Source organism: Spinacia oleracea, chromosome 3 (genome assembly GCF_020520425.1).
Source record: "Spinacia oleracea cultivar Varoflay chromosome 3, BTI_SOV_V1, whole genome shotgun sequence".
In the NCBI taxonomy this organism is placed as follows: Eukaryota; Viridiplantae; Streptophyta; class Magnoliopsida; order Caryophyllales; family Amaranthaceae; genus Spinacia; species Spinacia oleracea.
In genome coordinates, this window is record NC_079489.1 from 87481923 (window position 1) to 87499830 (window position 17908).

The following is a 17908-nucleotide window of genomic DNA, read 5'->3' on the forward strand; positions in this document are numbered from 1 at the left end:
TGGTTAGTCTATCAGAAGAACCAATCTGAAGATATCAGAAGTGCATGTGCTGCTGTTTTCTTCTGTTTTTCCCAGAGTTGCTGGCTAATGATGTAGCAGCTGCTGTGTTCTGCTGCAGTATTCTTGCTGCTGTTAGCATTCATCTCACGGTATTGAGCAACAACAAAAACCATAAGCATCGAGCGATGAGTTGACAGGGCGTCGTATCACTGCTCTTCTCGAAGCTAATCGCCTCAACTTTTTTCAATTCCTCACATGATATTCTCTCAAAAAATATAATAGAATCATCCTTCAACTTCGACCTGCAAAAAAATCAACCAAATTCAAACAAAGATCGTTGAAAATTCTAAGGAAACCACCAATCAATATTCAATCACCAAAAAATTCAATCACCAATCAAATTCAATCACCAAAAAATCAAATTATGTACCCAACGACAGATAGAAAGAAGAGTAAATTGCGGTATTACCGTGGCAAGAAGTATATAATTTGCTGATAGAATCACAAAAAAAACGCAAGGGATGGAAAACCCACGCCTTGTTCTTCAGAAAAAATTGAAGCAAACCCGGAAAATTCCCAGATCAAAAATCAAATAAAGATCGATTTTATTTACAGATCATAGGAAACCCTAAGAAATTGATGGACGACAGCGACGGAAAATCCCCCAAAATCATCCCTCAAAATCATAAATCAATTCAGACAAAAATTAGTTTTCCTTCAACTTAATTATCAATAATTAAACAATAAAATAATAATTAAGAGGTAAATATACCTTATGATTGGAAGATAGAGGAATTGCGACGCCTTTACGGCAAAGGACATCGCGTGAATCGCCGCTATTAGATACGACGATTTTCTCTGGGGTTACAACAGAGACAACGGTGGTAGATCCCACGGCGTCGCACTGAGGTGTTTGCAACTCACAACGACAACTCGTTGACGTCGTAGGGCCGGTGTTGTTCTTTGTTCTCTCTCCTACCTCGCTGTCCATCAACTTAAAGCTCCGAGACATCGTCTCAGTCCACTCGATATTTTCTTCTTTCTGTCAAAAAATAATCCAAAATGACAAAAAATAATCAGAAATGTAATTAAAAAATTGCAATAAAAAATTACAGAAAAGTAAATCAAACCTATGCAAACTAATCTATAAAAGTAAAACGGAACACTTACAACGCGGAGTTCCTAATTCAAAATAGAGACAGGATCAGAAAATGTTCAACAGCAAGTTTCCGATAGTTCCAGGCAGTGTAGAATTCTGGATTAATCTCAAGCAGCTTTGCGCTGATTTCTGATCATTCAAGAATGCAAAACAATTATTCTCAAATCTGATCATTCAAGAATGCAAAACAATTTTCCTCTATAAGACTCGTCACATCTAGAAAGTTTGTACTAAAATCAAAAGACTTTAAATGCTTTACCGTTGAGTAAGAGAGAGTTTCCAAACCACTGTCAGCTAGCAGCTCTCTTCGTTTCTGAAAGTCAGCTGGCATGCTCCGAATATCCCTGCTGAAATCCTTGTTTGAGAAAGCTTTATATGCAGACTGATTCCAGTACACTAATAACCAGGTTAAAAACCCATTCCAAACAGCCTAAGCTCGGTTAAACTTCTATAGGAAAAACATACTGTAAATTAATTACAAATTGAACATTATCAGACAAAGGGATCGAGTACATAATTACATATGTATGCCGAGTGTGATAATCGCGATTAGGAACTTGGGAGTCCTCATTCATTTAACAAAGGGAAATCATATTGTCCAACAAATGTAGCTTCACAGTTTTATTGACAACAAAAATATGTTTTCTAGTCTAGCTTCATGCAATACGTTAAAACCAATATAAACTACAAAAAAAAAATATGGTGCTGCAAATTAATCAGGTGTTAACTGTCTTAAAATGGCCATAATCAAAGGGTATATCATTTCCCTAAAAACCCTGATGGGTCCAATTTAAAATCCAAGAACAGATTAACAGTCAGCAGAGTGATCAACAAACCCAACAAATCAGATTGACTAACAAACACAGTCTATCTTCGGCTGTCTATTGTTAGACTGAATTGTTAGACAATTACCTGGCGTTGCTGTCTATCTTCGGCTTTCGACTGAACCATTTTCGATTTTATATCATCATAAACACCATCATAATCAAATACGGAAGGGTCTTCTTCTAACGCTTTCTTGTACTGATCGTCTGATCCTCAACCTACAAACAAATGAGACACTTTTCACCATTAAATTCCCACTCCTAAATTCTAATGGCAGAAGTAATCAACAACTTGACAGGTTTTAATTCTTTTCCTTGATTATAATCAAAACCTGTCATACTAATTTCAATCCTGAACAAATTCTATCATATTCAAATGCCTTTTCAGCTACAAACAGCAAGTAATGTGACTCTAATTGATCAGGAATACAATTGAAAATCCCAAATCCAACCATAATAACGATGAATTTCAATAAGCAAGAACCCTAATTAACAAAACCCCAATTAGACATTACCCACAACAACACAAATTATTTTCCTTAATTATAATCAAAACCTGTCATACTAATTTCAATCCTGAACAAATTCTATCATATTCAAATGCCTTTTCAGCTACAAACAGCAAGAAATGTGACTCTAATTGATCAGGAATACAATTGAAAATCCCAAATCCAACCATAATAACGATGAATTTCAATAAGCACGAACCCTAATTAACAAAACCCCAATTAGACATTACCCCCAACAACACAAATTCTTATTCTAATTGATCGGGGCTTCAATTGAAAATTCTGCAAGAAGTTGAATTGAATTGAAGTAAAACCCTAAAACCATATTACGAATCAATCACTGAAATGAATGAGTGGAGAGAGAAGCTTGAGATTAAAACTGGAAGTATGAAATTGAAGGTGAGCCGCCATCGCCGCCGCCTCCAAGGAGCCATCACCCACCATCGTCTTCTCTCTCCTCCATTATCGACCTTCAATTTATTCTTATCTATAATCCAATCCCCTTTCCTAAACCCCTAAATTTGATTATTTATTACGAAAGTTTCAAATTGAATATCTCAATTCCAATGAAAAAATTTCTAGAAACCCTAAAACCCATGTTGTAGAAGATGAAGAAGATCGAGGAGAGGATTGAGGAAGGAGAAGATTTGAGGAAGATGAAGAAGATCGAAGGAGAGAGAAAACGGGAGGAATACGGGGAAGGGTTGAATCAGTGTAAGCTTTCTCAATTTTCTCTCTCTTCAGTAACGCTCCTCTGATTTGCACGGGATGAATCAGCTAGGTAAAGATGATGAGGGTATTTTAGTAAATTTTATAGGGGACACAAAAAGTTAATTTACAAAAATGACCTCAGGAGCTGGCTTATATAATAGAGAAGATTAGTTGCATAAAGCGTTAGGGAGTTTGACTTATTTCCAACAACAAAAAAAAAAAAAAAAAAAAAAAATTGAGTTGCTGTTTTCTCGTATTACCGTGGAAACATTGTATCTACTCGTATTTGTGTACAAACGTCAAAGTAGCCCAAAAGAACCTCCTAGGCTCCTAGGCTCCTAGCCACAACACCACACCACACCACATTTTACATTTACAACAAAATTACTTCATTACATCTTTATTGGAGTTGGAGATGACGAGCATGAGTGGTGCTCTAGTGTCTCAATTACATCTCAACAGCAGCAGCACCGCCACTGGCTGCTGCTTAAATTATCTCCCTCTCATTTCTAAGCATCCCGAATTTGTACAAATTACTTCCCACAAACAAAGGCTCAATTTATCTGCTAAAAAACTTCCCAGAAAATGGAGGAGAACCGTTTGTTTTGCAGTTGACGATTTCAAGGAAAATGATCAATCTTCTAACAGTGTTGGTGTTAGTTCAGCTCTTGAAGATAGACCCAGTATGTAATTCGCCTCTCTTCTCAGAATTATTAATTACTCGAATTAGATGCTGATTTTTTTTGTTATTTTATATGGGGAAGTGATTTTTGTTATTATTTTTTTGTTCTTGTTATTGATGTTAATTAATTGTTGATTTCTTGGTTGAGTAGAATCTGGAATTGGGAATTTTATTTATTTTATTTTATTTTGGTGGGAATTGGGGTGAGGGGGTTAGGGAAAAACCCAAGTGGGGTTAAAGAATATACGGACTATACAACTAGTAGTATGATATGAATGATAGAAGCAACTCAATCAATTTTTTGACCGGATGGTCAAAAATCGAACATGTAGGGTTTTTCATAAGGCTGAAGATGGAGTAGAGAGCTGCTGAAATTGCACAAAGGCTATTGGTATTGGATTATTGATGCCTTATTAAACAGAAAGTATTGCAAGAGCAAAGAAAAGTTTCTGCTTTGGTGTTGATGTATGAAGAAACCCAAGGTTGTGCTGTAAGACAATTTGACAACTGTTTGTAATCCTGCCAACCAGTCTAGGTTCAAAGTATTATTTGATGTAAGATAGTTTTCTACATAGAAATATCTTAACAGTGATTCTCTTTTGTTAACAAAATTTTACGCTGAATTATGCAACAATGACAGTAGACACTCATAGGACAAGAACAATTGAAATGCCCACGGCTCACAAGAGTTACAACAACCTAATGTTTGGTGTAATATTTCGCCACTTAATCCTGAATGGAATAGGGGTGATAATGAGCTTGGCTAGCTTGAGATTTACTTCCCGCATACTTACTCATACCTAGAGAATTCACTTAAACTTTCATATACCAATTTCTACTATCATCTGAAAGAAAAGAACAAGCTGTATTTTCATGAACGACACAACACAAGTCAATATAATTGCTCGGGAATCCGAAATCGTCAAGACCTGGCCACTATTTCACTCAGCCGAACTAGTATGTGGTCTAAATGGAGAAGATTTTGTTGTGCTAGTCTCAACAATCAACATCTACATTGGATGAGTATCCTTGAAATATTGAATAACTTAACCTTTTCAGGGTTCATGTACACCTCCTTGATGGCTGGTGGTAGGTCCAGATTCCAATTCAACTTAAAAATTTTCTACTGTACTTTTTTCCGCTCATGTGTACCATAATTGTTTTTATATGAGGCTGTCCATCCTAAGATTACTCCTTATCAAGCAATCTTTATGATAGAATATTAGCTCTTGAGCTCCCAAGAGGGAGGTTTACTTTGTTGATATACTGATGTAGCTAGTAATCTAGTATTATCATTTTATCTTCGAGTGCAGTTTCAATTGAGCCATGGGTATTTTCACGGACAAGTACACAACTTAAGGATAGGAGTATCCTCATTGAATATGGTAGCACTTCCTCTTGGCCTACACTCCAGGCTAGAATACTAGGCGGTTCACTTAGGGCTCTCCTTTCCGTAGGCTCAACGTATAGTTGCGTGGTCCTCAATCACTTTGATCCTTTGTAGCACCGGACCTCCTTTAAAATCCTCTACACTTGTCACATTTTTTGTATTTGATTAGTTACAGATTGTAACCAGTACAAGTCCTTTAGCACGTTTACCCTGAAACATGCGTAGTGTGATAAGATGTCAGTTTCATTCAAATCTCCCCCTGCAAGCATTCTAAACTGTAGAGGATTTTAACTTATGGGTTTTTTTATGAAAGGTGTACCATATTGATGTAGATAATACAACTTAATTTCTTTTGGCACTTTCAACAATCTCTTAGATGTTATATCTCTACTATGAACCACAATCTCCACGTTGTATAAACTTATGTATCCTATAAACCTACTGTCTAGCACGTAAACTTATGATGTTTTTGGCGTGTTACAATCCCTTATAAAAGATCTATATAGGCCTCTTGCTTTACTTTTGCTTAACCTCTTCTTGTTATAACTTGCTTGTGCCTTTGATGTACAACTTGTAGGTTCAAAACTTCTAGGTCAGAAATGACTGCTTTGGCCTTTGGGCTATGGCTTTGTTTACCCCAAGATTGTGTTAACTTAGTGGAACTCCTGTTCATTACTTATGACATCTTTACATCTATCAATTGACTTTGTCGGGCATCTTTTGTGTCAAGGAGGTGTCGCAAACACTTTGACATTTATAAGTGTAATCAATGTCTACGACGATGAATAATGTTTAAATACTTCCTCTGTGTTTATTTTTTATTTTTATAATTGCAATATTTGAGTTTTCACGCTTGGCATCACAATTTTAACCACTAGTATCTCATTATACATTGGAAATAAAAAATATCATTTTGATATTTTGAAAGTATATTTCGAGACAAATCTAACAAGGTCCCGCATGAATATATTTTTCCTGACATATAAATCACAAAAGATTACAATATAAAAGTATGTGAATAGTGCCAAAACCTAAATGGTGCAATTATTAAAAAATGGACGAAGTACTAAATAAACTCTTTAGAGTACTTGATACGTAAACTTTTATCCCAAATTTACCGTTGTTTATGCACCTTATACAATGCAACACATTTATTTTTCTTTAATGTTTGCATTGTAAATCCTTACATTCAACTTTGATGTTAGCAATAAATAACTTCGTATTCAAACAAAGCAGTGTGTATTTCGGCAGTTCGGCTATGAGTTCCATTTTTTTTGTTGGACCTTCTCTAGAATAGTTTCAGCATCTACTAGGAGATTAGTATAGGCTTCCTTATAATCTCAATTTTGCAGCTTTGTCCTATGTCTATGGCCTTCTCTTTGAAATAATTCAATCCCCCTTTCTATTTTTTTTCCTGGTGTGATGGTTTTTTACCCAACTGGTTCCCTCTCTAACACCTGGTCTTAGGGTGTTTAGGGTCTGAGCTCCTCTTTTTGGAGGAGTGTTTAGGTTTGACCTCATTTCTCGCTCCCATTTTGTGCATCTCTCTATATCTTCGTGGTTCTCTTGCTTAAGTCGACTGTTATGGATCCCATGCCCTCTACTCTATATTGTATATGAGGGATATACTTATTCTCTTCTATATTTGGACATAGTGCTCGGAATCATTCTGTTTGATTTGTAATCATGTGTCCCGTATTCCGGTGTACTCTTCATTTGGTTGGCACAAGCTACAAAGTTGTTTTGATGGTTATTTTTGTTCTATTATCAATTATGTTCCCTCTTTTAGTGGCTGTTTAGCAGCTTTCATACCATTGATGACGTAGATAGGACCTCTGATGCGTAAGATTTGCTTACTAAGGACTAGTAATCACACTTGATGGCTTCGTTAAGTTAAAGTGACAATGGCTGATTATAAAAGTTGTTTGAGGATGAGATGCCTACTGTAACAATTGACTTACCTAATTATGCCTATGTTAGCTCAACTTGGATCTTATGATTCTCCTGCTGGCAATGTGCAAGGTATTTGAGCATCAGGTTTTATTGTTTCATTCGGCTGTTGTAGACTTGTAGTGAACTGTTTAGTTCTCTGATGAGCATTTCTGCATATCATTTTTTGCCAATTCTTCTCAGATGAAATTTCAAAGATGTCCTGCGTTCTACTGATCTATACATTGTGCTTTGATAGTGGATACATTTTCATATTTGTAAAAGCTAATGTGGATTTATCTCATGGCAGATGAACTTCAGAACGTTGGCCAAGTAGGTGGACAAAGTTCTATCTACGATTTTCTTTATCCTAATAAAGATGATCTCCCTGATGATCAGGAGATGAGTATATGGGATCACCTAGAGGAGCTTCGACAGAGATTATTTGTTTCAGTTTTGGCTGTTGGGGCAGCTATTTTGGGTTGTTTTGCTTTCTCAAAAGATATAGTTTTGATCCTTGAAGAACCAGTTAAAGAGCAAGGTGTTCGTTTTCTGCAACTGGCTCCGGGCGAGTTCTTCTTCACAACATTAAAGGTTAGATAACTAACTACCACTGAGATTGTGCATTTTACTTACTTTTCCTTCAGAAAATGAATTTGCTTGTTATAACGAAAGTGGAGCTAGGTTTTATTTACTATGTTTCTCATGCAAGAATATAGAAGTCGTACTTGCTACCTCTGACGTACCAGAAACATTTCAGGTTCCAAAACCCTTGTAAATAAAAAGGTCATACCCGTGCTCAAGGGCTCCCGCTATTAAGCGCAAGGTCTGGGAAGGTCCAAAACCCTTACAAATCTGTATTAGAAGTTGAAACATTCAGAAATGTGTTTAAATGTTACCAAAGAGAGACTCTGGGAATAAAATTTTCCTCAGATATACACTACATGTTTCACACTCTCAATTGCAATTTGGATGCATGATTTAATGGTGAAAAATAAAACAGAATGATCTTTTGAAGGTTGGTGGTGTTAGATCTATAGTCTCCAGAAGCTTAAGTTGTCCCCTTGCTAGGCCCTTGCAAAATATGGGAGGTTTATTCACCTGAAAAAAAGATAGGAGGTGCTTTTCTTCTGTGAATGGGATGCAAGGGATAGCCTTCTGTCATACGAGCTCCTATTTTGTTACGCAGCGGCTAGACATCTTTCATACGACTAATAAATAGAATAAATGGCTAGCATTTGCCACCCTTTGAAAGAGTGAAATGACTTATAAAAAGTTGAGATCATAGTTACATTTGGCCAGAGTACTTTATTAATTGGAAGCTGTGACGATTTGAATATATCTGATTAGATTAATATGAATGAGCTTTGTTGATTGATCTTGGAGTTATCCTTATTCCTTACAAAGTAAAATCTCTATTGGAAACTTTTGATTCTCTTTTGTTGTGGCCTCGTGGTGGATTAACTTCCAATGTAATGACAGTTTGGACTTCCTATTCCTATTCTTGTTGTGTTTTTTCTTACTGTTGTGATGGATTAACTGCCATTGCCCGATCATTGCATAAGCTTGCTAGACTGCTAAAAAAACCTATTGCGTGCTTCAGGTTTCAGGATATTGTGGTCTTCTTCTTGGGAGCCCTGTGATCCTGTATGAAATTATCGCATTTGTGCTACCTGGTCTTACTAGGGCAGAGAGAAGATTCCTGGGCCCTATTGTTTTAGGATCCTCCGTTCTTTTCTATGCTGGTATTACCTTCTCCTATTTGGTGCTTGCCCCAGCAGCATTGAACTTCTTTGTGAATTATGCGGAAGGAGCTGTTGAATCACTTTGGTCTATTGATCAATATTTTGAATTTGTTCTGATCCTGATGTTCAGTACAGGGTTGTCTTTCCAGGTAATTTTTCTTGGACGTTATCATGTACACTTGTACTAATTTCTGGATAATACCATTGCATGCAATTTATCTAGGAAAGATTTCTTATTTCTGCTAATGCACCAGTTCTTTTTCCTCTAGACTACATGAGGGCAATCCGTGGACTATGGACCGTGGTGACCATAGAGCATGGTGCACCAAAAGAACATATGTGCATAAGCAAAAGAACATGACACTACGGCGAAAGAACATGCGATATAATATTTCACTTTTTTGTTATAAAAATAATATATTATTTTACTATTTATTAAAAACCTAAATAAAAAAATACTCATGTTCTTTTCTCGTAACCAGATGTTCTTTCAATTATATACTAGGGTTCTTAAGGTGCACCATGCTCTATGTGCACCATGGTCCACCTTCTAAATTGCGCATGAGGGGTTAATAGCGTTCTATTGGATGTTTTAGAAATAATTTTAGGAAAAATTGTGAACTACCTAGTATAATACAATTTTCAGAAATAACTACTTTATTAGATTTTTTTTTTAAAGTAGCTACCTAATATAACTTTTGTTTTCTACGTTGGTAGCACTACTTAGTGCTTACAGACGGATTCCGTCCAATTTTCCTTCAATGGGACCAAAGGCTTTTCCCATTTCTTTTCTTTCTTCTACATCCTCATGTTTCTTCATCTGGTTCAATTAACCATGTGATATTTTAATTCAAAATCTCTTTCATTCTCGTACCCATCTTCTGGGGGGGGGGGGGGTTAAAGTGTTGGGTTAGAAGTTGCTTGTCTCATATGTACTTTTCAGTAATAGCAAACGATACTTCCTAGTTCCTATAGACAGTGCTACACGATTTGTAAGGTGATTCCGGGTGAGAGTACATCAACCCAACATAGAGGGGAGCAAACCACTAGTGGAGCCTAGGATCAAGTGGTGGAAAATTCAAGGGGAGCAACAACTAAAATTCGTAGAAAAGTTGGCGAGTGGAGGTTTTTGGGTCGGTAATATGGATTTGGGTATAGACTCATTATGGACAAGAATGGAGCACACCATAAACGGAGTGGCGAAAGAGGTCCTAGGGCAATCTAAAGGAATCATGCCACTAAGTAAGAACACATCTTGGTGGAAAAAAGTTGTGCAACAAGCTATAAAGAACAAACGAGAATGCTATAAAGAGTTGAAAAAATGTAGAAGTGATGAGAACTACGAGAAGTACAAGGAGGCTAAAAGACAAGCAAAGAAGGCCGTAAGGGAGGCTAGAATAAAGGTGAATCAGGATCTTTACGCAAGATTGGATACAAAAGAAGGGGAAAAAGACATCTATAGACTTGCTTGAATGAGAGATAGAAAGACGCGAGACATCAGGAGGATTAAATGTGTGGAAGATGTTGATCAAAAATTTTTGGTGGGAGATGAGGAGATCAAGGATAGATGGAAGTTCTACTTTGATAACTTGTTCAAGCGGGATCAAGGGCGCGTAGACTTTATGCGAAGAATTTAAAAGAGAGAAGTCGAAATGGCGTTGAAAAAGATGGGACGCAAGAGGGCAGTGGGGCCCGATGGCATACCTATCGAAGTCTGGAGATGCTTGGAAGAGAGAGGGGTTGTATGGTTAACACTCTTTTCAACAAGATTTGCGGAAGTAATAGGATGCCATTAGAGTGGAGGAAAAGTACTATCATCCCCTTGTACAAGAATAAGGGTGATGTCCATGATTGTGCCAACCATCGAGGAATCAAATTAATGAGTCATACTATGAAACTTAGGGAGCGGATTATAGATCAAAGATTAAGGAGAACTGTGAAGATTTCGGAGAATCAGTTTGGATTTATGCCTGGGAGATCGACTATGGAGGCAATCATCTTATAAGGAAACTGATGGAGAATTATCGAGATAAGAAGAAGGATTTACATATGGTGTTCATTGATTTGGAGAAGGCGCATGATAAGGTAACGAGGGAAATTTTTTGGTGGGCATTAAGTAGGAAATGAATTCCGAGGAAATATATTGATATCATCAAGGACATGTATGAGGGAATTAGCACGAATGTGAGAATTAGTGTTGGTATGACCGAAGAATTTCCCCTTACGATTGGAGTGCATCAAGGTTCCGCACTTAGCGCGTTTCTTTTTGCTATAGGACGTATTGACGAGGTCAATTCAAGATGGTATACCCTGGTGCATGATGTTTGCAAATGATATTGTGTTGATTGATAAAACCAAAGGAGTGCAAAGTAAGGTGGAGTTATGGAGATAAACTTTGGAATCTCGGAGTTTTAGGCTGAGTAGAAGCAAGACGGATTATAGGAGTGTAAGTTTAGTGGAGCGATTACCTTAGATGGGAAAATTGTCCACTGTTCAGAAATGTTCCGTTATTTAGGATCTATTATCTAAAAGGATAAGGAACTGGATGACGATGTGGCTCATAGAATCAAAGTAGGTTGGTTGAAGTGGAAAAGTGACACGGGGTTCCTATGTGATCCAGACATGCCCCAAAGATTGAAGGGAAAATTCTATTGCACGACAATTCGACCGGCATTGTTATGCTGCACGGAATGTTGGATGAAACATTATCACGTGCATAAGATGAATGTGGCGGAGATGCGCATGTTACGTTGGATGTGTGGGCATACAAGAAAAGATCGTCCGAGGAATGAGATTATTAGGAAAAAAGTAGGGGGTTGCACTGATTGAGTTTAAGATGATGGAAAACCGTTTAAGATGGTTTGGGCATGTAAGCAGTAGATCAAGTGATGCCTCGGTTAGGAGGCTAGAAGGGTGGCAAAGTGATAGAATTGCAAGGGGTAGGGGAAGACTTAGGAAAATTGGAGGAAGGTGATTGAGCACAATATGAGCCTACTGGGGGATTGAGGAAAATATAGCGTTGGATAGGGCGGAGTGGAGGGAAATAATATACTTTGATGACTTCATTTGACTTATACATCTTCCATTTTGACTATCTTACTTTTACTTCTTACGTTTTGCAAACCTTTTTTTTTTTTGCTGTTATTTTGAAATGTGCTTATTTTATTTATTTTAAATTTTACTTACTTTTATTATCCCTTATAATATTTTTTCTTATATATATATATATATATATATATATATATATATATATATATATATATATATATATATGTATTTTTTCTTATTTTATTTTCATTAATTCCACTTTCTCCCTCTTCCTTGTTTATTCTTTTAACTTCCCGCTCCTTTCTGGTTTGATTGGTTACAATGATGACCTTTTACGACGATTCATGTTAGGCGACCAAAATCATTTTTGGGACTAAGGCTTTGTTGTTATTCTATAGTATTTGATATGCTTGGTAAGATGATGACGGATGGTGTTGAAGGGATAAATGGATAATATAGGGTTTTAAAGATGGGGAGAAAGTAGATCAATGTGTCCCTTTTACAATAAGGTAGACAATACTACTGTTGTCTTTGGGTTCTACCGTGCTAATCTTGGTGATTACTAAAAGGTAGCCATTGCAAATATTTATGTTGAGTTAGGATCATAGATCCGCCTTTCTAAATGTAGCCTATGAGGGACTAATCTTAATTTGATGCTCTACTGGAGTTTAGTGATCTATTAAACGTGAAAGTTAGATTGGGTTCTTACTTTTTAGTTACTTAGTTTGCCTCGTGGAGACATTCCATGTCGCGAGAACTTTAGGAACTTATGACCACGAAAACTTTGAGGAGATTGAATGCTTCGAAAAAGGTACTCCTTCCGTCCCAGATTAGTGGTTACACTTACCTTTGCACAAAGTTTTAGGTGATAAGTGGTTGTTTGGTTATTAATTGTTATTTTATTGAAAAAGCGGATGTGATAAGAGTTAGTGGGGTAATTTTTAATTGAATGAGAGAGGGTGTGGAGACAAAAAAAAAAGTTAGTGGGATAAGAGAGACAATATAATAATTTTGGGTCATTCCTAATTTAGAAGTGTAACAACTAATCTGGGACGGTCGAAAAAGGAAAGTTTAACAACTAATGTGGGACGGAGGGAGTATTTTTTTATGATGGCACTATAAAAATATGTTCATGTTAGCAGGCCCCAATCATTTTAGGACTAATGTTTGGTTGTTGTTGCACACTAGAAAAATCTGTTTATATACCGAGGGACATTTTAGTCCATTTCTAACTTAACATCGGAATAATAATAACCCCTTGCTATTTTTAATTATCGTTTTCGACGGGTAGATTAATTCATTGATCGATTTAAATATCCGTTGAATATTAGCAATTTAAAATAAAGTTGTCGCTCTATTGAAAGTTTTATTATTTTCTTCACCATAAGAATACAAGACTCGGTTAAAACCACTTACTTTTTTGTTCTTATCTATTTACAACCCTCTTATTCTTCCTTAAAACAAAATGAAAACCTACCTCTTATTTTCTTTTCTCCCTGTCTTTTGTCTAGTATAGTCTAAACAATCAATCAAAAAGAAAAAAGCTCGAACTCAACTCTAATCAAACTTGTCACTGACTCTCTCCTATAGTTAGAAACCATGTTTTTTTTAACTCATTCCTTTCTAGCTATTAGCAATTTACAGTGACGGATTAACCAAAGTCCGCGATGGGCTCAACAAAATGCACCTTTTTGGTAGTATGGTAGAAATACCTTGCTCCATTCCTTATACCTAGGCTTTGCTCTTCTGGCCTTATTTTCACTTATTTCAGGTATAATGAGATAAGATAAGGGCCAATAAGTTCAGATAGGTCATTAAGATAAGATAAAGGTTAATAAGTTCAAACGCTACCTTTTATGACTTCCAATAAGGACCAATAATATAAGACAAGATAAATAAGATAAGTTAATATAATATGAGATAATGGAAATGAGATAATATACGATAAGATAAGTTCGGTGCCAATAAGATAAGAGAAGTGAAATTCATGTGAAGTGAACAATGCCTATATTCCTCTGTCTCTCACTTTTAAGGATTACGGTGGCGGTAAAATAAAATTTGAGGGATTTTGTGTGGTCTAGAGTTGGTGTTGAGAGAAATGACTACCCGAGAAGTAAGATATGGCGTGCCTGCACAAATGAGCTTTGAGGCTTGGAAGGTTGGTGTCAGAAAAATATTGCTCTAGCGGGATAGTGGTTGTGCCGTTGTGGTGTTGTCCTTATAAGCTTGAGTCTCTTTGGCTCATGATGTCAAGAGTAAAATGGGTGGGGTGCTTAGAGTGTTACAAAAATGAATTAATTGGGCTTGTGTGTGGAAATGTATTCATTGTTTGAGGTTTAAGACTGGGAATGGTCACTGCATTAGAAAACCATCTTTTTGAGCCCATTTGCCAGAATTATACAACATATTCACGTATTATGGTACTCTTGTGTTTGGAATTTGACAACTTTTAGGTTTTTCTCTGAAGGAGGATGAGACATCCTCCTGACGAGTAAATTTTAGAAATTACTTTACTGTTTCAAAAAATAAAATAAAAAAATGGTATCAAGTGCACAAGGCTCCAACTATTTAGCGTAGGGTCTGTGAAGATCCAAATGTACGCAGTCTTTCCCGTATTTTCACGTGATCGAGCCCGTGACGTAGTCAATAGCAACTAGACACTGGAGCTTTCAGGATATGGGTGGGTGATTTATCCTGACAAGTATTTCTTTTAGTGTTGCTTTGCCAGTTCTTTTGGAGGCTGGAATTCCCGAGGTGGGAGCTTTTCTGTGGACTATGAATTTTGATAGAATTACACTGTTCACCAATGCTAATAAAGTGCACCCGTTTTTAATTAAGAGTCGATCTTGGTTTTAGTGCTCTGGAATTTATAAGCATTTTCAAAGGGAATCGATGTTAACAAAGATTGGCTAATGCTGAACCAATGTTTTGACTAGGGTTACTCAATTCGTGGTTCGCTCGGTACGGGGTACGGGTTTGCGATTCGTAGGTTGGCTGATTTTAGGTTCGCGAGAGGGGTTTGTAATATTTAAAAAATTGTTTTAAATATCAGATTTATGAAGATTTTATTTAAATATTCATACTCAAAAAAACGGTTAATAAAATAAAGGCAAGAAAAAACAACCCACGTGAATTAACCTTTCACATCCGTCATAGAAACTTAACAAATAAAAATTTCCAGGCCCACCAGTCCTTTACTAAGAGTATTACACCAACACACATGAAGAAAAATTGAAGAAATGGAAATCGACTTAGCCATGGGCTGAACTTTAGACTTAGAAAAGGCGAAAGAACAACGAACAGCAACAATTCACATAGCAGTCAACATGTGTTTCCTCATGAAACAAAATCCCCAGCATATTTTTTCCTTCTCTCGCCTTCTCTGACCTTCAATTGGTAAAACTAGCGTTTCGGATGCGGCACGACAATACCAGCAATTTGGTTCGCGAACCACAGTGAATTGGGTCGCCTGAGAACCGTGATTCGGTATAGGGGTACCAGTGATTCTGGCAACGGTGGTTTTGTCGCAGGTTCATTGTGTATTGAATATTTTCTTGCATCATTCATCTTGTTTTGGCTTAAATTCCTTATGCTATTAGGAAGGTTAATGGCATTGTCATACTTCGTTTGACAGATGTAAAGAGGTATTGGTCACGAGTAGAGAGGTGTCATTTTTTGTAATATTTAGTAAATGAATGATATCTCCAAAGGGAAGAGTTCTTTAGTAGCTGACTGGAATTACTTATGAGAAAAGATTGCTTGTAGTGCTTGAAAACATAATGAATTGTCACTGCAGAAAAGGTAAGCCATGTATGCTGTTTAAAGTCTACTCAAACTCTTCATTTCACCTCAAGTAACTGTGTTTAATGCTTGACACTCTGACTTGGATTTCGACACTTCATATGGACCAAGAACATGAAAACATCCAAAAAAATATAAAATGGCCGAGTATGTACTTGTGTATGTCATTACTTGAGTAGCCAAAGTCTGAATAACATAGAAATTAGTGAAGGATGTTAAGTAATACCCTTTCTTGAAATCCAGTGATGTAGCACTTCTTATGTCTGGAGTATGTAAGCAATCATATGGACTTTATTTGTTTTCTTTAGTGTATTCGTCTAGACAAAAGCCCTGATTTCAATGGAACCTCTAGTTGGAGACGAGGGTTTAGGATGGTTGTGAGGGGCGGGTTAATGGAGGCAAAATCAACCACCAACTCTTTCAAAGTTGGAAGAAGGCAGGGTAAGGGAAGGAAGGACTGAAGGAAAGAGGGTTTTTCATTTCAGTGAGATCACTTTAATATGTTTAGTTGTATATCTTTTTTGGTATTCATCAACATTTTTCTATCTTAGAATATACTGTGTAGTTTTAGGTGTTTAGTTGTCTGATAGCTCCTTATTGTGTTATTTACTCAGAAATTATTGAAGGAAATAATTTGTCCTACATCTCATGGGGCAGTATGCAACCTCTATTTTGTTCAGTTTTTTTATTTTATTAAATCTCTATTCTGTTAGGAGACATCTGATGTCTTTGACTTTTTTGGTACACCCCTGTGAAGTACGTAGTATGCCCTTACAAACTTGTTGAATTTGTTTAAGTGGAAAAAAATAAAATGAATCCATCTATATCTAGAAGAAGATCATTTCAGACCCTGAATATAAATCTTTCTATTTATTTAAGCAACTACTTACTCCGTATCACCTTTGTTTTATAAATTACAATATTCATAAACATTAGTTGAACTAAAATAAAAATCTTGTTGAAGTGTTCAATTGTCTTTACTCTTTAGCATTTGCATTTGAGCAGTCTCTTTGAAGGAGTAGAGATTAGAGCCTGAATACAATTTTACGGGTTCAATAACCTACTAATTTCTCCTTCCTTGCCTTAACCAAGAGCTTTCTTAGATCCATTGGGGTAATGATATGATATCATATAGTGATTGTAATCAGACTTTCGTTTGAATGTATGTCAGTGTGTTTCTGACTAGGATATTGGGTGATGGTGGTTATCATAATCATGGTTCTTTGTGGATGCAAAAAAAGATGTATCTTTGGTTGTACTTTATGCACAGAACAAGTATGTATGATATTTGTGTTGTTAATCACAGGTTCCAGTCATACAACTTTTGCTAGGACAAACAGGTTTAGTATCTGGAGATCAAATGCTGTCAATTTGGAGATATGTTGTGGTAGGTGCTGTTGTAGCTGCTGCAGTGTTGACACCCTCAACCGATCCCCTAACCCAAATGCTTCTGGCGGGCCCACTTTTAGGGCTTTACCTTGGTGGCGCCTGGGCGGTGAAGGCCACTGGCCGCTAGTTAACACAATAATGGCTTTTGCTAGTCGCTGTGATTATATTTGTATAGTATATTTTATATACCCCATTTCTTATTTGTATGAATACGTGCCAGGATTGTACTTTGATATGACATGGAAATCATGGATTATGCTACAAGACCATTTTTTGGGCCATTCTGTTTGGTTCAACGTATGTTCGTAATCTTTTTTTTCCCCCAAAAAACTCTTCCTTTTGCCGCATTTCGCTCAAAGGGTTGAAGGGAGATAGTGCATCAAGTTGTTCGCAAGGGCCAACTTGATCCTCTTCCCCAGGATCCAAGATTAGGGAACCCCAGGAGAGCCGCCGACTCCAACTACTATCCATGTACGATAACAAACAAGAATGAAGATGGGAGCCAAATGGGAGAATGAACATCATTAATCTTGTACAGCAAGATTCTGCACTGTCCACAACATTTGATAGATTGCTGGACACATGTGACAGTGTTATTGGCTAAGGTAGGGTTTGTTATTGGCTAAAGGTAGGGTTTAACTTTCATGAATTAGGATCTACAGAGGGACAAAGAAGGAAGCCGCTAACAAGTCTTTTTTAAGAGACATATAAATTTTTACAT

The 17908-nt window shown here is 36.7% G+C and overlaps 2 protein-coding genes across 2 annotated transcripts; one reads left to right on the forward strand and one right to left on the reverse strand.

The window, feature by feature from the left end:
* Positions 1-284: 284 nt before the first annotated feature.
* Positions 285-2936, reverse strand: LOC130469835 (protein phosphatase 2C 37-like). Its single transcript, XM_056839341.1, has 6 exons — positions 2834-2936; positions 2072-2190; positions 1419-1541; positions 1171-1182; positions 773-1042; positions 285-302 (listed from the first exon to the last, which is right to left on the reverse strand). Exons 1-6 carry the CDS (start codon positions 2934-2936, stop codon positions 285-287), a joined length of 645 nt encoding a protein of 214 aa, XP_056695319.1.
* A 600-nt stretch (positions 2937-3536) lies between these two features.
* On the forward strand, positions 3537-17487 carry LOC110774807 (sec-independent protein translocase protein TATC, chloroplastic). Its single transcript, XM_021979397.2, has 4 exons — positions 3537-3886; positions 7515-7798; positions 8808-9098; positions 17105-17487. The coding sequence occupies exons 1-4, from the start codon at positions 3619-3621 to the stop codon at positions 17312-17314; spliced, it is 1053 nt and encodes a 350-aa protein (XP_021835089.1). The 5' UTR covers positions 3537-3618; the 3' UTR covers positions 17315-17487.
* The last annotated feature ends 421 nt before the right edge of the window (positions 17488-17908 follow it).